Genomic DNA, 26,980 nt, shown 5'->3' with positions numbered 1-26,980 from the left:
GCAATTGACAGCCGACAAGCCCTCCACTGAGCGAACGCGTCGACCATAATCGTTGGTCGATAGTTCAAACCAAGTATGAACGTGCTCTCGATAAATCTTGCTTCGGCGAATCTATCGAGGTTCATTATGGTCTACTATCTACTATATATTTTACTATACTATGACGTACGTAATAAAATGAAGAGCGATATATTTATTCACCGATGGTGGACATAATTTATAAATAACGTAGCGACATGTTCTTTTAGAAAAACTCACAATTCCTTTGATAACTACTTTAAACTTTTGGTAAAATCGATTTCAAAAGAGCTTAACGTTGGTTAATTTCAATATTAATCCGTTATGTAATTCTTTTTTGGTTGTAGAGAGTCTGCATTTATAAGTAAATGACGTATCCTCGATGTAATTAACGCACCTTTAATACACGGTCGACGAAAGGTATTTAAACGCTCGAGGAACTCACCAGTGGTCCTTCGACTCGTTCTCCAAGAAGCAAGGGTCGACGTCGTTGTGGGCTGAGTTGTCTCGGGAACGATCGCAGGCACCGCAGGTCCGTTCGCAGACGGAACATTCGCTGGAAGTATTAAGTCTTGGTCCACCTCGAGCACCTCCATATCGACCGGAGACCTTGTCGACGTCGGACTACAAAGTGGAAAGAGAAGTTCGTCATTTTTAGTACGTGCCATAGAGAGTCCACGTGGGTGGGCACTGCGAGTGCAAAGATGTAACGAAAATATTTTTCCGTCGGGAATGCGGCACCTTGTAACTCGATTTAACAGGAAACCTTTCTATAAGTTTGCTTTGCCAGCCGGACACTGCACAATTTCCTTTTGGTCTTCGAAGAGTCGTGTGTACGTGCACGATGTTACGAGTTTCACTTCAATCGACTCGAATAAACATTATTAAAAAATGACGAAATGACGAGAAAGTATAATTGCCCTTTCGATTCGAAAGTTTATATCAACTCTATAGTAATATAAATTCAAGGAGACATTTTTCACGCGTATACAAAATTTCGCAAAAACAAAAAAAAAAGATTTTCACAGATTATTTACAGCTAGGGACGGACGCGAACGATGTACTGACCTTGACGTGGTGGTTATTGGCAGTGTCGGTGTGGACGGCGCCGGCGGCTGTGGTTGCTGCTGAGCTGGGGGTGTCGTAATCCTGGAGGGAGGCCTGACAGTCGGCTTAGCTGTGCTCCAAACGCTCGGCTGCGAAGTCACGAACCACGGCGGACTCGGACGGGACGTTGTCGTGGTTGTTGCCGCTGCAAGTGTTTCGTCGAGCTCGTTTTAACGTCGAGAAACGCTAGAGACGCGAGGAGGGGAGGTGCGTCGAAAGCGATCGGCGGGGCGAAGACGAGGACGCGAAAAGCAGAGAGACGCCCGTTAGGGCTACGGTTAGGGTGGCCGCGTAGGATCTTGAGAGCCTCGTTTACGAGCTTATCGGATTCGAACGCCGGGTATAATTAAGAAGGTAAGTGATTTGAGGGAGGGCTCGTCGAAGGTGGACGAGCTTCCTCTCAGCCGGCTGAAACGACGGGGATATTTTAAACCATCTTAGAGGGGTTCGGGGATCAATCTCCCGTCGATTCTCCTTGGAATGCTTTCACTCTATCTTTCTCTCTCACACGGCCAGACGCTATAGTGATCGTCCGTTTGTTTCCCGTGGAATTGCAGCCGTTGCGGTGAAGAAGTCTTTCACCTCGGACCGATTGAACCTTGCTTTTCATCGGGTCCGTCGGATCGAAGGAGAAATTAATCGGGGGGTGGAAACGTTGATGGATTATTAATCGGGCAAAGAAAAATCATATCGCGTATTTGACGATTAAATTACTATGACATATATTGCTTCTTTTCTTTTTTTCATTTCAAATATTGTATTATGGTAATTTAATTAATTTCGATCAAGAGATTTGAAAGTGAGACAATACGAAAATTGATTTTACAGACCGAATTTCAATTCTTCCTTCTATTTTTGGTCTTTCTGCGAACTGAATCGTAGTGATGGATGATATATTTCCAGTGACCGTACGATCGATTACTCGGGATTGTTCAGCCCCATATCGAGAATATCCATTCCCGTATCGCGCACGGGACACGCGCGGATAGACGTCTTTTAGTGTCGATGTTTCAATGTCGGGCGTTCGCGCGGCCCTGGGGGTAATCGTGACGGTACATCGGCCCACGACAGAAATATTCCCCGAAAACGAATGCCTCGGCGAACGAGGCGAGCCAAAAAGGACGAGATTAGCCTACCTCGCGGCTGATATCGCGACTATATCTGGCCTAAGAGGAGAAAACGATCTTTAACCCAAGATGGCGACGGCAGTTAATCCCTGAACGGGATGGTCCGCGTATTTCGCGGTACTATCTCTATAGGGGTCATCTTTATTGGCCGAAGGGGTTGGCGATAAGGTAAAATACCGGACGTCGCCGATGTCCGTTACGATAGTCGGGTTTTGTGCGAGAGAATGAGAGAGTGAGAGTCGTATGCACGAAAGGGAAGACGGAGGAGAGAGACGGAGAAATTCTCTCGTTCGTGGGTATCGGGGCTACCAACCAGAGATCCGACTCCCCCCATGAATGTACGCCTGGTACCTCGAGACCGATCTATCGAGCCTCTTGAGTATCGATCACGACAGGGGCGAAGTGTTGGGGAGCCGTGAAAGGCAAACAGAGAGACGAGGGGAATTGACAGTTTATGGTCCAATAAGTGATTGTGTCGCCCGACGGTTTTAGGCTGGATCGCGGAGGGTGGGTGTTAACGGTGAATGGTCGGTGGAGTTACACCTCGACTCGAGTAAAATACACTAGAGCTCTGTCCCGACTTGTAGATACCGAAGATTTACACTTCCGCGTCCCTAAGTCACGGGCAACTTGATTGTTTTGAGACAAATGGAAGTACGGAACTAAAATGCAATATATTGTTAATATACCGCAATTCATGACGAATATTCCGAAATTAAATAAATACTTTAATTGAACAGGTTTTTAAGATTGTTCAGTACATTGAATATAATTAACATTTTCTTTACAGCGTGGAAAATTAAAAAGAATTAATTGGTTTCATTATATAACTAATTTTATAACTTTCACTCTTTTTTACTCTACGTTTAGTAGCATATAAGTGTCCCATGACTTATAGACGGGCATATACATATATTGATCATTTCGAAGGTGAATCTGACTATTGTTATAAGCGGAAAATGTCATGTTACTTTGGTTCCAGTCAGAAACAAAATTTTTTCTTTAGTATCGAGTATAACAAAGGTATAACGACGGACCGATATTATTCGTTATGAATCAAGATTTCCTCGATAAGACAGGCCAGTTCGTTTTTTGGGGGAAGCAAATTAATCGAAGGACTGTTTATGAAAGCGAACGACGCGATGCATATTCACAATAAACCGCCGGGCGTCGTTTCGCCGCAGACGAATCGCAGTATCATCGAGCGTAACGATCGATGCTTACAGCAATATTCTCTCGGAGTCTCTCTGCTCTTATTGGCTCCGTGGAAGAGTTTCATTACGATACGAAACACGTCAGAAAACTTTTGACGCGTGTATCTCGCCGTTACCGATCCCCCACGATCGATTTCTCGATTGCAAAGATCACGTCTTCGCCGAACCTCTCCTACCTTTCCTCCCTTCTCCTCTTTTTCCTTCGCCCCCCTTCGCCTCTTTTCTCTTCTTCTGTGAGGTTTTTTCCACCTCTACCGCTTATATCCCGTTTGTATCGAGTGCGCATAGCCGATGCAACCCGCCGGGAGATCTTTATCGAGACACACACGGGTCTAGGAAGTTACGTATGGAAACGTGAATCACAAGCGTCGACTTCGGAAAATTCTAATCGATTCTCGCGGTTCGAACTGTTTTTACGCGACCGTCACTTTACCGTCCCGAGAAATGAAGAACCAATCTCGATTGTCTTTTTATCGGACGAAACGGGAATCGAGGAAGAAACTGATACTATCTCGATTGGAATGCATCGTGGTAAAAACAGAAATTCCGGAAATACCTTTGTGACACGTAAAATTTACAAAAGAAAGGATGCTAGAACACAAGTTTAACACTTTACTGGCGGGAGGGTTTTTGTATTCGTAAATATACAGTTCTAAGTGTTTTAAAAATATTTAGAAACTGGTATTTAACTTTTATTTGTCAAACTTTACGTATAGGGTCATTCCATGCAAAATCGGACTCTTTTTGGTCAAAATGGTATCCTGTGTATATAGTGCTTTTTTTCGTGACCCGCAAAATTTGTAGAAAACAAACGAAGTCGACGCTTATGCGATCGGTACCGTAGCGTACCTCCTCTAAAGATTGTTCCGCGAAATAAAACGGCGGGAAGATACATATTACAACAAAGGAATGGAGCGTAGAAAAGTGGATCTGTTTTACTTACCGGACACGCAACGATAGTGCGCTTCAAGGTACTTGTGCGTGTTGGGACAAGGATCGCCGAATTGCACCGTGGACGCAACGATGCTGCAGTTCTGCTGGTTGTTGCACCTGGATATCGAGGGTTTCGTATTCGCGGTTAATTACAAGTCGCACCCTTACCAAGTGCGCTGAACCATGGATCCTGTCCCTTTTCTCTTACCGTCGTGGATACGTATATTCGAGGGGTGGGGGTGTTGTTGAATCGAGAGACTTTTTCGACGAAGTTCACGCGATTCGTTGCTTTTGTTATGTCGGGCTCGTAGGTCCAAGCTTCTTCCAAGATTTTCTTTCAATCGATTTCCATTAGTAGGAGAAAAAGGAATCAGTCAATCGGATACTAGATCGTATTAATAACGAACGATCCAGACCAAAGTTGTTCGATATTTTTCATCCTGGTTCATTATAATTTCAAAATAACCACTGCCTATTACATTCAAGAAATTCTTCGTCGATCGTGGAAAATGCTTGGTTACCGATACACCCCGTCGTGGAGATGCTCATCGACAAACAAAAAAAAACGAATTCGCCGATCGATAAAGAAATCTGTGCACAAACCTAGGCAATGGTACTGCGCCTCGATGTACTTTCCGGTTCCGGGACACGGGTCCTCCTCGAAAATCTCGCTGCGCACGTCCACCGTACAGGAATTACGATAATTGCACCTGCAATCGTCACGTGAGCAAGAGAATGCCACCCCAGGGGGAACAATGATATAGGCGGGAGTGATTCAACGCTGTACTTCGGACGGAATCACGAACCGAGAATCAAAGGCAACGGCGCCCGAGGGGGTGGACAAAAAAACGACCTTGAAAACGTCCTTTCCCCGATCAAGAATCTACTCTTGAACGGCCGTACAAAGAACAAAAATATTCTTCGTTCTTCGTCGCTGTATCTCACCGTCCAATGTTTAAATATGCGGACGCGTGGTACGGAATATATCGGTTTCGCAGTTTTTTCTGTTTTTTTTTTCTTCCAGCCGAAGGTATTATATTTTCACACCGTAAGCGTAGTCGAGAAGATGAGCGCCGGGTGGATAGCTTACAGCGAAAAGTGTTAGTAACAAGAAGACGTCTGATGTCGTTTCCAGGGCAGTGGGTTAGTGAGAAACCAAGGGTTTGCAATAGTTTCAGAAGCACAATAAGGGGTGTAAACAGACGAACAACCCGTATATACGTGTATATCGTGTGCCAGATTTCGTCCCGTGCTGTGAGTTCCACGGTGGTGGGTAGTATGTACAAGGAAAGTCATGCAGAGAACTCGTTTCGCCCGGTTTCAGCGGGCGCCAAATGGTCACGGTACCCTCTCCCTCTTCGCGGTTCACTATTCCGCGGTGAGATTTTCACCAGAGACCAATGTTAATAATCGAAGTTACGAGGGATCGCGACGGGCGAACGAAGTTGAAGCATTTGTACCAACCGTCGCCGTTTTATTTCGAGTGTATACTTAAATGGACGAACGCGAAAGTATCGGTGGCACGAAATGGTAAACTTTCGAGAGGACTTCTGCGTCCCCGTCCCCACCCCCTACTTCTTCTCGCCCAGTACTTTACGGGACCCTTGTTCGTTAAAGAGCGTCTCATTCCTGGATTCGTCGAGCAGAACTCTTAAAGCTTCGCCTCTCGCGTAAGTACAATGGAACAGGAAACCGTCGTTCGCGTTCTTCGGTAGGTACTAGGAGCGCTGAGGGGAGCTGGGGGAGGAACGAAGTCGACGTTTCTCTCCTTTTAACTTCGCTTATTTTCCAGTCTCCAGTTACTCGAAAGACGTTTTCTTTCGTTTCTAATCCCAAGACGTCGTTGTACGCGGAGCGAATCGCTCTCGCCGTTTGATTCAAAGCGGACTCTAATCGCCTTATCGACGGAAGGAGCTTTCGCCCCCACCTTCTTTTAAAATAAAATCGTTCCGTGAAAAGTGAAGCGATAATATTAATGGAGTCCCGGGAAGAGTAACGGACGAGGAACGCGTCACCGATTTAACATCTCGTTACGAAAATATGGTTGACCCGTGATCGAATGATCGAATCGGAAGCGGAGGTATGTTCACCGGTAAAACGACCCATAGACGATAAGATTTAGGTGGATTTATATTATTCGTATCCGACACGTAACGTTTCTGTATCAGCCACGTTTAGACACAGACACGAGTATTTGTATTATACGTTCGTCGGACGGTGGTATCCGATCAGTCAATCAACAGAAAGTCACTTGACGGTACACGTGTCACTATTACAGCACCACCAAGCAGTGGTTCATTGTACTTCAGTGACAAAAAAATATTTTCCGCTGTGTTCTGAACGGTTACGTTCCGTGTCCGTGTCAATAATATAAATTAAACTTTATCGTACCATTGATCGTACAACATACGTCGTTTCAACGGTCTGAACGACAGTTCCAACCGTCGAAGCGATGTTATGTCGTACGACTTGTACAACAAATCGCATGGTCTATAAGAGCTTCAACGAACCGTTTAATGGGGACCTGCACTCGAATCAATGAAAGAAATACACAATCAAAACGCGTGTCGACATGGTTCAATCTCGTGGACTGCATAGTTTCTATTCGAGCACGACGTTATTTTGGTAATATCTCTAATTAGAAAATATTCTGGCGAAAATAGAATTTAATACCGTTTCTATATTATTTATGATTTCAACCGAAGAATCATCTGCTATACACTCGAAATATTCTTTACCGACGTTTTACGACTTTCAACAGAAAAATACAGGGGACTCGATGACCGAATTCGAAGGCCAATAGAACTATCCAGCCACCCTTTCGCCTATCGACACGATCGAATAAAGTATCCGTTTTGCTCCAATGATCCCGTTACATCAACCCCTGCGTTGTTCCCTTTCTGAATAATATACGAACACGGTGGCGGCCTTAGAATCGGCAAGGTGTGCACGGTTTAATCTCGATCGGGGGTGGGGGTTTAAGGGGGTGAGGGGCGAGCCATTAAAGCTGGTACACGGCCCATTGTTGTCCAAACCCCCCCCCCCCCAGTCCTCTGGCTACCGTTCTCCGCTCCGAGAATCATTTTTTTTTCTCTCCATCTACCCCCTGCCCCATTCCCTGCCTCAGTTGTACACACACGGGTTCATGCGAACGCGTGCCCGATCCGGGATACAACGGTGACGCGAACCGGGTGAACAGGCTAGACAAAAAAAGCGAAACAAACAAATGACGGGGATGGGGGTGGAAAAAAAAGAGAACAAAGGAAAGGTTCCTTCGAGCAGGAAGGATTAATTCGCGCGCGGACGGTACGCATCGATCGAGAGGGGGTTGAAGGGAGTGGAGGGCGAACAACCGCACGAAAGGGCGGAATTCCCGTTGACTTTGTCGAGGGTCGTCGATTCGTCGTGATTCGAGTGGCGTGTATCGACAGCCCATGGGAAGTTCCGGTTACTCCGCGTAATTGGCCCCGGTCGTAGATTACTATGTTACAGGGGAAGAAACAGGGAACGTACGGGTTTCCTGTTATCGGCGATCGTTCCCGGTTCTTGATCCTTTGGCTACAGGACCAGAACTTCAATATATTCTGTAATATATATTGTGGTACGTTGCGCTATTCTGTTTCTTTAACAGATTTCGATTGGCTGAAGTTACTCGTCTTGTAAAAAAAAGTACACTACTTCGACTGAAAGATATTATAGGATTTATCCAATTAATTGAACTGCATTATCAATATTTTGTATTAAGGAAGAACTTCGAAAAAGAAATACAACTGGAAGAGGCTGAAGAGTTTTTCAGCCAATACTTGTCGACGTTAAAAAGTAGTAAATAAGAATACGATGTAAATATATAAAATATAGATCGTAATTCAACCTTTTATCGGTATTAATATATCGGCTCGAGGGATTTTTCGGAAACCCCACAAGACCGACCTGTCAACTCTAAGGTACTAAAAGGGTTAAGACGTGAGTAGCGGTGATTGTAAATATTTTCCATCTGCCAGCAAATCAAAATCGTCGGTTAATGGCACAACAAAATAATACCCCGTTGTTTCATTTCCTATTAATATTATCTCTCGATCTTCTTTTTCATCGCGATGTCGTTCCCCCTTCGTTCAGGGTCCTCCGTATAAACACACGACTCGCGCCGCCCTCCGTCGACTAGAGCCAAGGGTAAACGTAATTTCAGACGAACAAAACTACGAGCGAACACGAAAAATCGCCATTTCGCGGATGTTGCGCCGCTCGTTATTAAGGGCTTCGGTTTCCTTCGCTCGTCCCTCCCCCCAATCCCCGGTTTGCGTTCGTCTCCATCTGGCCTCGCGTTTGCGCTGCACGGTATCGTGAAGTCGCTCGGCCGACTACTTTAATCATCGATTTCACGATGATTCAGAGGCCTTCCGTCTCGCGTGGGCCGGCCTGGATTTAATATGTTTCGACCGGTTCACGGCTCGCCCGGTCATTTATCCGCGTAAAATCCCCCTGTTATTTTTTCGCCGAGCCGACGTGTTTCGGAGCACGAAAGAAATTTCTGCCCCTCGTCGTTCCGCATCGAAATTTTTCTTTTTTTCTTTTTTTCTCTTTCTCTGTCTCTCTCCACGCGATTCGAAAAATTATGATACGCCGTGCAACGGAAACAGGAAAACAAAAAAGGAAATGGAACGCTTCGAATTATCTCACTTGCGTACGGTAATCGCCTATCCAAATTGGCTTCTTTACGCGTCCGCGGTTATTTATACAGCCATTGAGGTTAATTCGAAGCCGTAAAATGCATTAAAAAACGGTAGACGAAGCAGATAGAAAACATATTGAAATTTCGGACTTTCTTGCTGTCTTTGTTAATGGGAAAAATCTGTTCTTGTTATATCGATGATTCAAACGGTGGTGTTTGTATATTCTCGGTATAAATTCGGTATACACCTGGTGGGGATAGTAAGATGTTTCGGAAGTTCTGCTTTCGGAGTGTATCGAACGTTACGAATGCGTGCACGAAGAAACACGAGTAATGTATGCATAGAGAGCCCCTGATAGCAATCGTGTATCGGTTATACCGACTGTTTCGCGCTTTACAAAGGGCTCGTTTGTAGCTACGCTTTTCGGTGGCCGTATTAAAATTTCAATTTCAGTTCGCCTCCTCCCCTGTACCTCACTGACCCGCGAACTATCGATTATAAATATTGTTTCTGCGCGATGAAAAGGAACGGGAAATTCGTTATTTTGAAACGTGGATGAACTCGTGAAAGAGTAATCGATGCATCGTACGATTTAATTATGGCGAGCAGCACTACAATCAGGCGATTCGTGAGATCGTTCAGTGAATTTAGAGAATAATTTATCGACACGCGAACGCGTCGTGGAACGAGCGAGTGGTGCTCGAGGACCAGAGTGCGCCGATTAGTTTCGTATGGGTCCGATTTTTCGCGGAGTTGCACCACTGTGTGTATGCTTAGGCACGATTCCCGCTGGACCGTCGTTCATCCTCGCGATTCAACACTTTCAAACACAACGATATTTACATTCCACGGTGCACAGAATTTATTGTTATCGCCCCGGGGACGGCGTGTTTCAAGAGTTGACTTTAATATTTCACCGAGATAACCGAACGGACATTCCGAGAGGCGGTTAATCGGAGCGTTGCCATGAAAATGCGCGTAACCCTTGGCAAAACTGAGAAATACGATTTGTAAACGGAGCGTATATATCATCGTATGAACTTTAATTTTTAAACGGGGGTGGAAAGAACGTTCTAAAGATATTCTATTTCGTAAAGAAGGGCCATTAAGAATCACCGATTCGATCTCCTACCTTTTAAAGCTCAAATCTCACAGTCTTCCAGCAAAAGTTTATTCAAATGATTCCTCAAAACCCGGCGGTTTTTCTTCTATCTAAAGCTCTGCCACCCGATGATTTACGAGATCCTTATTTATGCGCCTAACATTTAATAACGCCAAAAGGGAACGGGGCTGCCGCGACGCCCCCGTGTCACGCGACACCTAAGGGCTGGAAAGTACATCTCTCATGTAGAAAAAGCTCTGGGCACGAACCATCGAGAAACTTTCGCTATTTATAACTTTTCTTAATTGTTGAATTTTATGTTTTTCATTTCCTTCGTTGTTCGGTGAACGATCTACGCCGTTAATATCTGTGAAATGCATCGGTTCTTAATGCTTGAACGTTTCTTATGAAGATAAACTTCTATGCAAGTGTATAACAACCATTTTATTATTCTACACCAGTGGTAGCGAATCTTTCTATATATGCGTGCCAAAAATTCGTAAATAACATTTATTGAGTTCTTGAAGTGCTGGATAATTTTCAATACAGGACAAATTTAATAGAACATTAATTATTCCAGAATTTTATTCAGGCGATTTTGAAAATTCATATAGAATTTCATAAAAGTGTAGTCATAACTTGGCATAAATTTTGTTGTATAAAAATTAATATAAATTATTTACCATCTGATACGACGATTTCGAAACATCTGTCACCTCTGGTCAAATTTTGGTTCCCTAGGTAAACGATAGGTTCGCCATGCCTGTTCTACACCATCGACTTCCACTGGAGTATCCTTACTATATCAGTTTATTATTTTATTTTGTTTCTATCCTTTTCAAGCTTCACCTGGATTCGAGATAAAAGGCGTACCGCGCGGATAGGCTACGAACGAGACGAGTCGATCATTCCCCGATAGCCGAGCGCGACACGAAAGCGCCATTCGCGGGTATGGGAAATTGGGACGCGAAATGAGGTCCGCGCGGATACACGAATTCAGTTTTAGCCGAAAACACGCCTCCCCTTTCCCTTTCCCATCCCCCTCGCGGAAACGACGGGGGATCGCGACGAAACCGTAACAGCCCCGCGGATCGAGCGCACGACCGACGCGAAAATTAATCGAACGCCGAGCAACCAGTCCAGAAGAGGGGGGGACACACTCTCTCTATGGTGTGTATCGACGAAAAATCAATTAACCGACAGGTCCCGGGGTAGATTATGAAAAATCGTTTCGGGTGGTAGCTCGGTTCACGCGTATCTCTGCGGCGGAATCGCGAGGCTGCTTGGTAACGCGAGTCGAGTCACGCCTACGGTTTTCGACGAGGAAACGAAACTCGGTGGATAGCGAGAGGATGAGAAGCACGAGGAGGGGGGCTACGATTGAACGGGGGATAGCCGAGAAGAAAGGTGTCGATGGGGGCGAAACGAGAGGCGAGAGAAACCGAGTTTCCCGTTACACCGTATCGAGAGAGAGAAAGAGAGTCCCGTGACTTTTTAATCGCCGGTGGAATTTCTTTGTGCAAGCGAACCTGCCCGGATTGTTCGCAAGGGGGGAATGGTAGGGGGTTCTCGCGACGCACACGGGCCACCGAAAATCACCGAGGAAAAACCGTGTTTCCCTTTGACGCCCGACAGGGTAGAAAGGCCGCCCCGCGTGAACGTGTCGCGCGTCCGATGTTCGCCGGACGAACGAATAAAACGAGTGTGCTTGGGAAACACGCCAAGAGCGAGGGAGGGAGTGGAGAGGGAATTGAAAATCGGTAGCTTTGAGAAACTCGAACGGACGCACCCCTGCCACGTTCATTCAATTTCGTTAGTGTCCGCGTGTTCATGATGGACCGTTATTCAATTCTAAGCAGTGCGTGTTCCGTGACGCGGGATGTTTAAAACGTGAAGATTCTTATTAACGCCCGTTACGATGCTCCTCGAGAAGAGGATTAAGCCGGGGATGGAATTTTTGTATCACAGTTTCGCTCGAATTGATTGATCCGTGTACATGTGTAACGGGTAGGATTGACGCTAAAAATTGATCATTTTGTTTGCTGTTATTGTTTATGAATCAACGGAGATGAAACTTCGTTGCAGCGAAATTAAAGGAGATTCAATTGTAGGTTGCAAATGGAAACGCAAAAAATGAACACGGGGGCGCGGGATGTTGTAGATGAAACGTCGAAAAATTGAATTCTGTGATATCGATGCGCGGGAGTGATATCAAAAAGACCGTACACGGGATATTAAATGATCGGAAATTCAATTCTGAAAAATGCATACTAATAGTTAATGACGCATTCTACTATATTGGAGATAATTAAGTAGATTAAACCGGTTTTTTTGGATAACGTAGGTAATGCACGAATTTTGTTAAGAAGAAACAAATAGTAAGACCGTCCAAGATAGTACTATCATCGATTTGTTTTACCGTGGTGAAGGGAATTGATCGATTCTACATTATCCACGTGACTAATCCGCCGCGAAGATCGTTCGATCTTCTTTCCTGTTCTGCCAGCGGAACGCCGCGAGCAAACGTGGACTCGTTTATCCACGGTTCGACAAGCCTCTCCGCATAATTTTATACTTTGACGCTCGTTTTTAGTATTCAAACGATTTCTAGATGAGCCGTGTTACGCTCTCAGGATCGCGTAAAACGTTCCCCGGCGTCAAGTGGTGGCGCGTTTCCTTGATAATCGTTCACTTTTCATAAAAAGAGATCAACTTGTCGTAGCGAATGGTTCGACGCGCGTTCTCTCGAATTAATTTCTTTCGCTTTTTCTTTTTAAAAATCACGTCCGTAGAGCGTTTAATGAAGCAGAGCAATCGATATGGGGAATGATTCGTGCAGAATTCCATGTGTGAACCGATGCGTTCGATGATCAGAATATGTGTACCGTGATTGGCCGTGAAACGAACGAGCGTGGTGAGACCCATCGACGAAAAAGCCTCTTTTTCCAGCGAGAATTTTCCCCAGGATAATTTCCCTCGTAGACAACATATATACGTGTACGTCTCATGGCAGCACACGTGGCAGTTCATTTATGTATATGTATATATATATATAGAACTTCTTTGTTTAATTACAAATTACACCTGGAATGGTAGCTTCGCAAAGGGAGATCTCAACACGCGAGTAGAATTCTCCTGCGATCGATATAATTTTAAAAATACTCACGATATTCTACGATTGAACAGAAAATATTACGACAATAATTATTTCGACGAATCTCGCGATTTAAGATCTCCCTCCGCGAATACTCGAGTTACCGTCACGATCGTGGGTTTCGGTGATATGTTCATTAGGATTCAGTATCGAACAGGCTTTAACCAAAAAGTGATATTTTCGATAGATCATTGGAACGAATCCGCCAAAACTGGCCAGCGGCGCGATGCGTTACAATGATCGATAACGAGGGTAACACGATCGTGGCTGCAACCAGCGTACATGTATCCAGCAATTCTCACTGCAAGTACATTAGACAATAACTGAGGCATGCAGTTTGGTTCGCTTTGTGTGTCAAGATGGAGCAAGGATATCACGGAAAATGCTGTGATATTATATTGGTGCGTTTGTATATCTACAGTGACGTTTCACGACATGCCAGGGTTTGAGCGTGTTATATCTTCTCGGTTTTCTCCTTCGAAACTTCTCGCTCGCACCCTCTCTCTCCTCAGCCTCACCTGTATCCATTCTGTGCTTTCAACCTGCACACCCGCCCCTCAGACACCCTGGAAACACCCCTTCCCCCCTCTTTATGTCCCCACCTCCTTTCTCGGTACCGCCAAGGGTAACGAGAAATATTCGTCGGACTTTCCCCCGCGTTCCCGTGATTGGAATACTTTTAAGTACCTAACTGGGAACGGCTCCCCGTCTCTCTTTCTCCACTCAAGTCTCTTCCTCTTAATCTGCCGGAGGATTAAACGAGTTTTGTCGACGGCGGAACTTGAGGGGTATATACGTGCGCGCCACGTAAGGCGCGAGTACAACCCCTCGCCCGGAATACGCGCGAATATTACGTGGTTATTCGGTAGGAATTTATTCGCAGCACAGGACACGACGGAACGTGGAACAATTGTTCCGTATTTGCATTGTACCCGAGGTGTAGTATGTAACTATTTGAGAATGTAATAATGGAGATTTCTTGTAACTATCTGTCGATCGATTTCATTTTACCTTGTACTTGTTTTACCGATACATGACAAGGACTAAGTTAATTCCGACATTTTTTTTGGCATTGTACACGGCCTGTCCCAAAAGTTTCCGAACTGAAATTAAACTAGCTGTTGCTCTTCATCATTATTAAAATTTAATCATCGAAAAATTAGACCATCAAGTATTAAGAAATTAATTAGATCATCATCAAATGTTAAAAATAATTTTCTTTGTAAAAAGACATACCTTTGGCAGTGATTGCAGAAACTATATAAATGGTTCTGATAATTTTTCTTCGAGACGGTGGAACGGACGTGAGTATCATACGAGTAATTGATGTTTTAACTTCAATTCGGACATTTTTGGGACGATCCGTGTATGTACCGACTGAAATTTCCGCGAGGAATTGATTCCGTAAGGATCGGTCTCGCACAATTTACAAGCAAAGGGATACTTTTCTACCTAATTATGTAGAATGGATCAAATATCAAAGACGAGAAAAACAGTCTGGTGTTCCAACTCTTTAAAATAGCATCGAGTAACCGAGCACTGTCGACTCGATCGATTAAGCTGCTTTAGCGCGCGACGGTTCGAGTCCCAAAGCTGCAATGTGTTAATAGGTTATCGTCGCTATACCGTTTAATCGCCAATTACAGTCGGCGTCTATTCGGGGCTAATAAAGATCCCGAAAAAGCCAGCCTTCATCCTACGGGCAAGAACGAATATATTTCGGATGAAACCGGTCGATCGAAACGATTGAAGATCGAGCGAGGAGAAAAAGGATGGACACCGTCGAAGAAACAAAAAAAAACGTAGAATAAACGGGGATCGCAGTCGGGAGGCGAAGGGCAACCGCGACTCTGGTCCCGTTATCGTCTTTCGATCGAACGGAAGGGCTAATTTCGCTTAATGCGATTAACGGCGGAAATCATGCGGCTCCGATCGGTTTAGGTTAAATACGACAACTGGGGGGTGGGGCCAGATTTAGATCGGTGGCAAGGAAGGTGAAAAATACAAGTTTATCGAATTAAAGGAAATCGGACCGGTGGCGTGTTGTAAATTTTCGATCGACCGTGAGATTGAAACGGCTCATTGCGGGCGCGAACTCGATTACTGATCGGTTTCGCCCGAACGAAATTACCCCGAGAAAATGGCTGCTTTTTCGGTCCACTGATCGAACGATTTTCTTTGCTCCATTTTCGAACGATTCTTATCATCTACCATGCGACACTTTATCACCAAGATTTTCCGTTCCTGGGAATCACAAGAATATGGTGAATAGTGTAATTTCGAGAGTTAATTCTTTCGATGTACAAATCATTTCTTTCGTCTTTGATATTTTGACCGATCCTTCGGTACATCCTAAACGTTTCACATTACTTCCAGCAGTATATTGTATAATCTTTCGGTAGATTATCGTTCATTTAGTGCATATACCATAGCGAATCAAAATTTTAGAGCACTCTTCAAGACAAACGATGACATTATGTACAGGATGTTATGTAATTGGTGGTATAACCGGATAGGAGTGATTCGATATGAAAAAATAAGTCAAAAATATAAAATACAATTTTTTCATTTGAGACTTCGTATTCAAGAAAATCGACTTTGAATATCTACCGGATACGCGTTCGATTGAATAGGACTCGACCAACTGGTCTGTCCATTGCATTCCGTTTCTACTTATTGCCAGCACGGATATGCATGCGTAACAGATAAATCTTGAAATTCGATTTTATCGAAAACGAAGCTACGGATGAAAAAGTTGTATTTTATATTATCAACTTATTTTTTCTCACACAATCACCCACTTACCCGGTTGTACCACCAGTTACATTACACCCTGTATTGTACAACACATTACTTAGGTGTGACTTGAAACAAGACTCCCAAAAACAATCAAATCACATTTTCTTTAAATGATTCTTTAAAGAACACAAAATGTAACAAAAGTTCTTACGTACATGTAAATAACCCTCAAATTTTGATGCCGCCATACGTATATATCACTTTTTCCACGAAAATGCGAGCCTGCTGCAAAATCGGGCGTGCACGACTATTCCGTAATTTAATAGGCATCGAGACGCTAACTTTCTGAGTCCACTTCGAAGGTTCTGCCGGAAACCATAAACGTCAAACGACCCGGAGCGCCTTAATCTTGAGCGTGGGGGCGCGAACGCGATGGGATTTCGTCGAAGAACTTCGGACGGAAAATTACGTTCGTTTTCCATTTTCGTATTATCCCCCGTTCATCCTGGCGGGCACGCGAGTCGCCCGTTACGAAAAGAAACCGCCCACGGCAAGAAATGAAGGATAAACACGAACTCAACACGAGTTTCCATCGACGCGAAAACAACCCCGCCGTGATCATTTCATTAGTGGGGCTGACCGGTCTGGTTCCGATAACGGGGACGGAAACTTGTTTATCGATCGTAGATACAGACCGAGCAGAGAGTTTTTTCCTCTTCCCCCTCAACCCATCCACCGAAGTCCCGTCGTCACGATCACGTTGGATGGGTGTGTTTTGATAAATATCCGACGGGACAGGATACTATTACAGGGGAGACGTTTCTTGTAATTGTTTGCCATCGGGTCGGGGGCCAGTCTCGAGTTTTGCTTGATTGCGACACGGAATTACATTCTTCTCGCGTTTCCCCGCTACGGTCAATTATCCTCATCGGGCACGATGACGAATCGTAAAATTGTTTAATATATCTACGTCGGATCGATTACGCCGTAACGCATCCCCGTGCACCGTGAAGAAGTCCCTTTTCCGTCGACCCCTTCTCCGTCTATACGCGAATCCCCTCGGTTTTTTTTTCGGGTTTTTGTTCTTTCTTTCTCTCTCTCTCTCTCTCTCTCTCTCTCTCTCTCTCTCTTGTCGATTGCTCGTTATTAATTGACGAACAAACAAATACCAGGGGAAACGTTGAATTTCATTTCCGAACGTAAAACACGCGGGTGGATCACGGTACGCGTACGACGTTTTCGGTCGATACGATCGATTAGTATAAAAGCATCGAGAAAATATAAATATTAACTATGCAAACGAAACAAAAACTCGTGTGTTTTTGTTAGCGAGAAACGCAGTGGAACAACGGGTTATGATTTTAGACAATTAATAAAATGTCGGTCCTGCGATTACGATTGTTAACGAAGATCACGAGCGAATATTTACACGATCCTTTTTACTAATGTGTTACTCAATTTTTTAACGGTACATTTGAAATTTGTGTTTCGTTTCTCTTAGATGAATTACGGAATTCAATTCTGTTTAACTCTTTAACTCCCAGTGTTGCACTCGTGTAACGTCCATTTTTCAAGTTCGTCAGTCTGTCGCCAGTTATTATTTTAAATTTTACGCCAATGATTCTTCCACGCCGTGGTATTAACCGGTGAACCGAAAAAAAGTCAATAGGAAGGACCGTTTGGGGATTTCGAAGTTTTTGAATTGATTGCCCTCGTCGGCCGTAGTTAACGACGAGGGTAGAATCATCGAGTGGCTATTAGCGCAATGTAATTACCGTCGCGATTGCGCAACGTCCGGGAAAAAGAGTCCGTTCCTGAAGGTGCAAGATGGCAACAACCTTCTTGGCGCCGTCTTCCGACCGCGTTTCTCAACACTTCGTTTCCACGTAATGCATTTTCTAATAACCACGGGAGAATAACCACTCCCCGCGTGAAATAATAACTCGAAACAGAAATTATAACATCTAATTTCCTCGGAAATTCACGATTTTATATTTTCTCGATTTCAATTGTGAAACTTTGTCCAACTTCCACGAAGTCGATCGACCGTTAAAACATACTATTTGGGTGCCCGTTATATATGAAGCAGTGAATCATTAAATACATAACTACATTTGAACGGAATACTTCTTCTACAAGTTACCGGTGATCTATTAAATAATCGAAATAACTGGGCGGATATTATTAAACACGATTAACCCACACTCCACTGAGCAAAATTACAATGTATCAAATTACTTTGCAGAACAAAATCTAGTAATATAGATACAATAAAACCTCTGAATTTAAAGGAACTTTGTCTTTAACAACCTTTCTCTGTGAACCCAGTTTGTGTAATTGTTACCGAGCAATCACCCACGATGCATTAAAAAGGAAAACAAAAACGAAAAAATTCACGTAAAAATGCCAATCGAGGCAACTCGTCGAGTAACTCGTGACTTTAACCACCGTTGTACATACTTTTTTCCACGAAATAAAATGATTCGATTCACCACTTCAGCGGGACTGGAAAAATAGTAGAGGCGAATCCCCATCAATCGGTGGGTTAACGCAACACGAAATGGAACTAATTTCCCCGTTCGGGAGCCCGGTGCCCCGCGAATTGGTCGTTCTTTTCCGATCTAATTGCTCCCGTTCGCTTGGCCGCCCGGTGGCAGATTAAGAGTGGAAAATCCACTAACGGCGGGGGCCGCGTCATTTCTCAACGGCGTAATGAACATTTCCACGGTTACGCAGCGCACGCGCGCGCGCACGCCCGAAGCCGTCGTTAATTCCGTAGACGGAATTTCGCAGTCGAGGCCCCCCTCCAGGCCATTCAATTTCATTAATCGTTCCGGCGAAAGCCGTTCTCTCGACCGTCCCCCCCGTTCCCCTCATCACGGTTTTCACTTAAATCGTAATCTCGGACCGTTGCCCGGGCCCCAACCCTCTGATAAATCTGCTCCTAACCGACCGGTCCCTGATGCGCGTCAATCCCAGTGGTTTCCACGCAGTTTCCTGGCTACGTCCCGTTTGTCCACCACCATTATCAACGGAATTTCTGGCTCCTTTTTCCTTGCATGGCCATGTTCGACCTTCGCGCCTAGTTTTTCGGGGCCCTCCATACTATCCGCGAGATTAACAGATTCTGAGACAATCGGAGCAGATAAACGCGGAAAGTGGGGGAGAGTATAAGCTACCAGGTTGGGAGAAAGAGAGACAGATAAAGAACAAGACTATTCCCTTAGTATCGTTATACAGAGATAACGGTGAATGCGTTAAGAGGAGTTTACTACTGGTGGTTTGTGAGAAAAGAGAGTCAGAGAGGGAAATCGGCTACCCTCGGCGAGAGAGAATTACAGCGAACTACTTGTCCCCTGGCACTTGGGATACCCTTGCTCCATTTTGCTTACCCACGGAGGGGGATCCCTGGGGTACGATGTTAAGGAGGAAAGCCGTTAGAGCGGGTACCGTGTTCACCGCCACCCGTGGATTTCTACACAAGGGGATAAACTTGGTGTATATTTAAAATAGTGAAAATCTTGGACAGTTCCGACAGTCGAGAAATTGCGATTTTCTTGGTGGTTCTAAACGAATGAACGAGAACAAGGGGACTCACGGTGGCAGTGAACGCGTTAATGGTTGGTAACAAGGTCTCCCTGTTCGCAGGGTGCAGCACTTCGACGAAGAATCTTGCGTTAAGTGTTTCAAGCGAGTATGTACATATATGCATGCGTGTGAATTGTTACGTGAGGTCAATGGCACCTTGCGCGAAACCACACCCTGGGTTAGAGGACAGAACTGGTTAGAGACGTTACAATGGAGTTATGTAGAAAAGGTTGGCGAGGAAGAGAAAACCAAAAAAAAAAAAAAGGAAAAGAAAGCTTGAAGTAGGTATAATGCGGAAGTACAACGACTCGTAGAATGGTACTTAATTAGTACCGGAAACCGATTATTGCTATAATTGGAATAAAATCAGTGTTCGACTCTCCGAGATCTTTAATAAGATTCCCGTCTACCCCGCTTCATACGAATCTACGACCCTTTTCCGTTGTTATAAAACTGATAGAATAGTAGAAATGCATGATTTACTGCAGGCGAAGCTCGTGAGAGATCGGTTAATTTTGTCCCAACTATATATACCTATATATTATATTCATCTCGCGATTGAAATATATTCTCGCGGCGCCGTTGCACCATTGATTCCCGTTTCACCATGAGGAGAAAACCTTTCGCGTGTACATATACCAGGTCAGACGGTTCTAATGAACGCGAGCAGCGACGTCAAAGGCAACCGGAAGAAAGAGAATGAATAGAACCCCTATACGCGATAATAATTTATTCCGTTGGCCGATGACGCACTGATAAAGGCCGATCCCCGAAGATGATTAAAATGACTATCCGTCGTTTTACCACTCCGATTGGATAAAAAACGAAAAAAAAAAAGAACAAATAAATAGAAGAGTGCCCGAGTGATCGAGAGAAACATCGAATCCGGGCTTAAAATTACACGGAACCGCGTCGATATAGACGCACACATTTTTCCTGTTCGAGAACCGTCTTCTCTGGTATTTCTCTTTTAATACCGTCGGATATCGGCGTACCGTGACTATCGATATTGTTACACGAAATTTCTTGGTCCCACGGGATACTTTTGCGACAGGGCAAAGAGAGGAATATACTCGTGGTTTGGATTGATTCGCGAAAATAGAAATGTAGAGGGTAGAATAGACACAAAGAGAGAATGATCGAGAGGGTGAGAGAGTTTGTGTAAGAGAGAGAGAGAGAGAGAGAGAGAGAGAGAGAGAGAGAGAGAGAGAGAGATACAACGAGCGAGTACGTCAGGGATAGATTACGATCAGCGATCTTCTCGATCGATTCCACGGTAGAGAGTTAAATTGACGTCGAACTCGTCTTGCGAAACGATGCGCGCGCCCCGCGTGTGTAGAACCGTGGAATGGTTCTTGTTCGTGTGCGCTACTCTTACCCTCGCGACGAGTGACAACCGAGCGGGACGAAACTTCTCCACTTAAAGTTAATCGGAAAGTTATTACACCGGGGCACTGCGGGTCCTTAGACGGTGCTCCTACTTTAAATGCATTTTTTATTTCTCTCCTGAAAAACCACTCGAAGCCGGTTAGTGAGCGGGCGCAATTTCATCTTAACGCGATTTTGAACGGTTCCTTAACGCGGTCACATCGTGTTTTCTCGTTCATTTCGGTGATACGTATAATCGAAACGGACAAGCATCCTTCTCTGTCGTTTGTTTTCGCCGTTTACTCGTGACGACCAAATCGTGCTACCAGGCGGAGCATTTTTCGATTCGTCATCAGGATTATCATTCCCAATTATCCACACTGCGCGCGATCGTAACACACGGGATAGGTACACGTCTTATCATCGTCGGGAGCGTTGTTCTACTCGAAAAGGAAACTAATTTCCGTCCAGCTGGCTATTAATCATTACGTTGAGACGCGTATTCCCGCAAAATTCCGTATCTTCTCTATTATACTCTATCTCTCTCTCACTGTTTCTCTCTCTCTGTTTCTCCTTCTCCCCTGCAATTCCCTCAAATCCAATCAATGAGACCAGGGTCCACCGATAACCGCCTCGACTCGTCGAGCAACGAGGATCGAGCAAACAAACGAAAGATGTGAAAGAAGAGAGAAAAAAACGTATAGAATAAGGAGGAGTGTCGCAGAGGACGTTTTTTCGTGAAATTGGGTCGAGGGATCTCGTAGGATGTGGATCGTGGCGACGCGCTGGGTATACGCGTCGCGACGCGTATATACGACTCCTCGTGTGTGTGTGTGTATGTGTCCTGAGTGTGTGTAATCGTGTGAAGTATGAGGAGCGCAGGCAGACGAGGAGATCGAAGGAAATAGAGTGGATGTTCTGCGGGGACCGGGATAGAGAAGCGATCGCTGAGTTTGCGATTCTTCCTATCGCTCTGATCCGACGCGAAATACGCTCTTCAATGGTCAAGCAATTGGCCAGTTCGCCGGACCATATGAAGCCGTCCACTCCTTCCTCATTTTCGTTCCTTCCCCTGGATATATATATATAGATATATGTATATAGATATATCCTTTTTCTCCCCATTCCTCGAAACACTCTCTGACCGTTTATTTCCTTGCGATCTCGACTCCATGCTCTTTCCTCTGTTTCCGTGGTCAAGGTGGGGATGGAAAGAGGATGATGGTTGGAGAACACCGCGTCGATGTGGAAACTCGGATCCCCTTGCCCGTTCCCGTTTTGCGGGATTATTGTCTCGATTTTTGAGAAAATACTTTTCCCCCGGCCGAACGATCGCATTTATATTGTACAAAATATATATATATATATATATATATATATACAGACGCGAGCGACTAATAAAAGGCAGCCGAATGCTGTTTCCGCCGGGGCGGTAAATTATTTCCGGGACCGGTTGCGTATTTAATTAAACATTCTTCGGCTTTTATTGCTTTACGAACACGCGCGCCCCGGCGAATATTTTATTTGTGCAAAATTTGGTTAACCGGAGCGCGGGCACGCGGACGCGTTTAAATCCGTAGCGTTTTCTGCTTCTTTTTCTATACCATAACAGTTACTATAAGTTTCTTTAATAATTAATATTGACTTTTTTAGTCCATTTTGTCTTCTTTATCACCCACCCTTAGAGCATCGTTTTTTTATATTACTCACGCTGTACAGTAAATCATCGATGAGTGTTCGAAGGCTCGTCGGCACTGAACATTAAATATTTCATAAACCGATGGCTGTATGCGGTTGAAACAAATATCATTGGCTTCAGAATCCCAAGCACTATCACTATGCGAAATCTCATTAAAAAATCAGCGTTACCCCTGGGGCCCTTTCCTTGTCAATGCCAAGGAGCCTTCGAACACTCGTCGATGATTTACTGCATATCGAGTCGAACAAGCGGTTCCTCGATTAGAGCATCAAGCGCAAACCGTTACCATCGTTTTCACCGTCACGAAATCCAAGTCGAATATATCCGCATACCCGACGGTTAATAATTTTTCATTCCCTACGATCGAACCGGTACGTACCGATCGCTTCCGCGGGTAGAAAGATCGAATCGAGATTCGAAGTAGATAGATCGTATAGATCGGCACCCGGTCCAAGGTCATCGGGAGACTATGATCGATATACAGGGAGACCGTGCGCGCGCGAGCAACGGGTTCAGGAAGCATTTCTCGTTACCGCGCGGGAACGAGCCGGCTCCAGGTGTCATGCCTGGATATCACGGACCGTAGGAACGATCGTAAAAGCCCCCCTTCGCCTCCAGGTAGATATCGATCCACGTGGAAAGTCGGATCTCGGCTCGATAACCCCCGGGGGGAACCGAGTGACAAGCGCGATCTATGCCCGATCTCGGATCGTGGTCGTCTCCTTTAATTGGTGCTGCTCGACTCATTAACGATAGAAAATGTCTGGGCGCGTTACGGAATTTTTTCCTTTCGGTACCGCGCGTCATCCGTTGATCCTTTTTACTTTTCTTCCTCCTACCTTCTCAGGATCAACGATCCTGCGGTTCGACCCGCGGGCATTCGATGTATCGACGCGGTTCTCCACAGGACGAGAGGATGCTCGTTGGAAAAAGGTGAATGGGATTGTTTCGAGGACCATTCGTGTGTGTGTGTGTGTGTGTGTGTGTTATGTAGTATAAAATACGTGGGAAGCAAGAGACAACGATTAAAAGGATAAAAAGAAAAACTTACTCGCTGTTCAGCACACGGAAGGACTTGGGCGACATGCAGTTGACGCTCCACTCGGTGTTCCCGTGCTCGTTGCATATCGTTATCGAGAACCTCCCGTAGTTCGCTCTGATGAGGTGGATCAGCTTTCCCTCGCCGCACTCGATGGACAGTATTTTGCCCTCGCAGGCGTACGCTGTGTCGTACCTCTCTGTAACAGTAAACGAGCTCGTTAGTTTGTTGCCGATTCGTGCCAGACGCTCGTTGTCGCGGACAGGGGGTGGAATGTTTAGGGGACAGCGGGGATATCGACTGAAAGCGGCACGGTATTACATGGTGAAATTCGCGAGTTACGGGTTATACCAATCGATTATATTAATTATCATCCGGAATATTAGTTTCTACGTATTTTTCCACTGTTTATTGACAATATCTCATTGGAGTGTGCCCTTTCCTACCCTTACCACTTAATTACTATTACCCCTTAAAAAAACTCCATATTGTCGCATATTATGTAAGATCCACGTTGTCCTCCAATAAATTTCGTATTTAACGAAACTGGTAGTTCCAAACTGTCTTGTGTCCATTACAGTAATATAAATTTTCGATAAACCTAAGTTTTCGATAATTTCAAACAAAACTTTAGATGATTACCCTTATTCAGACACACTTATACTATAATAGTAACAGAAGTTCACGTCAAGACATGGCGGTTAATTGTTACCACCAGCTCAGGCCGTAGCCCAGGTGGTCAAGGTATAACCCCTCATTCCATCGTATCGAGCATTATTTAATCCCAGAGGTTGTTCGCGCGATGAAAGGCTAATTAGTCGCCGCGATCGTCAGTACAATAGGGAAATCGAATAAAGTTGCCAGAGTCACCAGTCTCGACGTTAAAGAGAAACAAACGCCGGGGACCCAGTCGTCACCGTTAGCGATAGGCCTCGGGAGGGTTTGAATCACCGCGAATGAATAAAGGGGGTCTGCGGGGAGGCACTGTAGCCAGGACAGAGAGCAAGAGGAGGGTCTCGAGGTTTCCAAGCGGCGTGAGTCAAGGACACGTCAAAGTAGCTTGCACGAAATTACAGTGACGAGGAGAGCCTGTCGTCGGTTGGGGTAGCCGCGTGGTGCTAGGGGATGCATTACCGGGACCGCGCACCGGTTGGGTAGGCCGTGTCGCGTCGCGAAGTGTAATGGAATTAAGATAAAGGACACCGGTGTGTATAGACGGCCTGTATACAGGGGGAGAGGACGCGGAACAATGAGACGTCGTCGTCGTCGTCGTCGAGAGAGAGAGAGAGACTGGCTGCCTCGGCTGTGTTGCTCTCTCCGGTTCGCGGGGCCGGTTGAAATGAGAGGCCGAGATAGCCAGCTCCTCTCGGCCTCCCCTGGCTTTTGTCAATCTTCCCTCATCCCCCATCTGTTCGCCCCAACGGGGAATTTATCCCGCGGAAAATCCAGGGCCGCCCGGGGAGATTTCTTTTCAAAGCAAATTAGCGAATTCACGGCCGCGAGTTTCTTCTTCTTCTTCCTTTCGAGGAAAGTCGCCTTTCTCCGCGACACCGTGCAGCTACTGTTGCTGCTGGCTTCCGGGGCGAAAGGCTTTTCTCCGTCGACGCAACCGACGACGTCGTCGGTTTAATGGCCGCGAAAATGGTTGAAGTGGGAGGGGAGAGACTCGGCTTTCGGGGCTCAGCTTGCTGAATAATTTTGTTTCAACCCTGTAGGAGAAATAAGTAAGCGGGTAGGAGGAGACATAACGATCGTCGTCGTGGAAAAGACGGGCGAACGACATCGGGTAATTGTGTAGAACGTGAATAGTCACGATGGAAAGAAGACGACTCGAGGGTTGATTCCCGAGGCTCTCTTGGCGAAGAAAAACGGACTGATGTTTGAAACACGACAGCGAAAACTTCGATGGAAGTACGATTCTATTTATTTTTTTTTCGTTCTTCTTGAAGCGGAGAGGTGAGCATTTCTGGGTAGAAACCGGAAAGCTTGACTCGTAGGACCGAGAATACGTGGCAGGACCACGAAAATAGAATGTACAATTCGGGATGGGAATATCCAGCGGGAAAGAAAAGAAATGGACAGAAACGGATATATTTGGCGAGTCCAAGCTGTTGGAAAATGTACGCTTGAATTTCAGATCTCGTACCTCATCAGTTGCAACGTGGTAGCGGCATTCACGGTAGTGTGTCTACCAGCCCCAATTACCACTCGCGGAACAACCGTAAACAGCCGTGCGCGCCACGGCAATGCGAAAGATCCTCGGACGAGATAAAAAGAGCCGTGAAGAAGAATAACAGCCAGAAGAAAGGGTCGTAAAACTAGGTCCGGGCTTATTTAGACGGTGGAACGTTAGATCTGCTATAACACCGGTCAGCGATGGGTGTCGGGAGGGGGAAGGGGAGGAGATCGGTGACGAAGGGTGCAGAAGGCGAGCCACGTCTCGAAGGAGGAAAACGGACGAGGAAGAGTGCTATGTACTCCGGTGAACAGAGAGCAGCGGACTAGCACGGGGGCAAGGACGAGCGGAGCCGTACTGGTTCGGGGTGGTGGTGGGCTGAAGGGGACTGTAATAACTCTGTCCGTGAAAGCCCCGTCGTGAGTTCATTAGTTCCATACCGACGCGCCACAATGCCATTTTAGAGCGCTGTTAGGACTTTGCGCGAACGCCCGCGTCGACGTCGGGTGGATTTCTTGCTGAAATATCGTATCGCACACCCGGGAACGATTTCTTCGGCGCTAATGTGATTATCGTGTCTCCGATATTGGGCTGGGTAGACTGGAACCTCTTTAAACGTTGCCGATCTACGACCTTCTAGGAAATTAAGGATACATTTCCGAAAAGCACCCACATCCGTTGAACTGTCTCTAAGCAACTCTGAATGACTTTTTTATAGCACACTACATTCTGAACACAAATATGGTTTATTTAAAATACTTCCGTACCTCGGACGGAAAAGTTGAGATTTCTAGGAGAAATTAGGGTACGATTTTCAATCTTTCTTTGTTAATAACATTTTAATGACAAACGATCGGCGGTTTAGACGCGTTGAAGGTTACTCATGAGGGTGACCTTGATATGTCAAGGTGCCTTTCAGTAGTTGCACCCGAAATTAGTTACACTCCCTTTCCACTACTTCTGGAGATCTGCTCCAGGCGACCGTTCCAGCGGATCTTTGTCGATAAATAATCCGCTAACGAAATGCGATCTGACAGATACCAACA

At 45.3% G+C, this 26,980-nt stretch overlaps 1 protein-coding gene across 1 annotated transcript in view; it reads right to left on the bottom strand.

Moving 5' to 3' along the window:
* Positions 1-26,980, bottom strand: part of LOC107188921 (latrophilin Cirl-like) — a 46,054-nt gene that overhangs the window by 17,807 nt on the left and 1,267 nt on the right. Inside the window, exons 2-6 of the mRNA XM_015577319.1 lie at positions 25,619-25,724; positions 23,771-23,957; positions 4,410-4,516; positions 1,087-1,270; positions 464-642 (exon numbers count right to left, since the gene is read on the bottom strand). Of these exons, the coding sequence (XP_015432805.1) occupies positions 464-642; positions 1,087-1,270; positions 4,410-4,516; positions 23,771-23,957; positions 25,619-25,724 (763 nt within the window). The remainder of the gene's footprint in view (positions 1-463; positions 643-1,086; positions 1,271-4,409; positions 4,517-23,770; positions 23,958-25,618; positions 25,725-26,980) is intronic.

The sequence above is a fragment of the Dufourea novaeangliae genome, unplaced genomic scaffold (assembly GCF_001272555.1).
Source record: "Dufourea novaeangliae isolate 0120121106 unplaced genomic scaffold, ASM127255v1 scaffold125, whole genome shotgun sequence".
Lineage (NCBI taxonomy): Eukaryota > Metazoa > Arthropoda > Insecta > Hymenoptera > Halictidae > Dufourea > Dufourea novaeangliae.
This window is presented reverse-complemented; position numbering and strand designations above follow the sequence as displayed.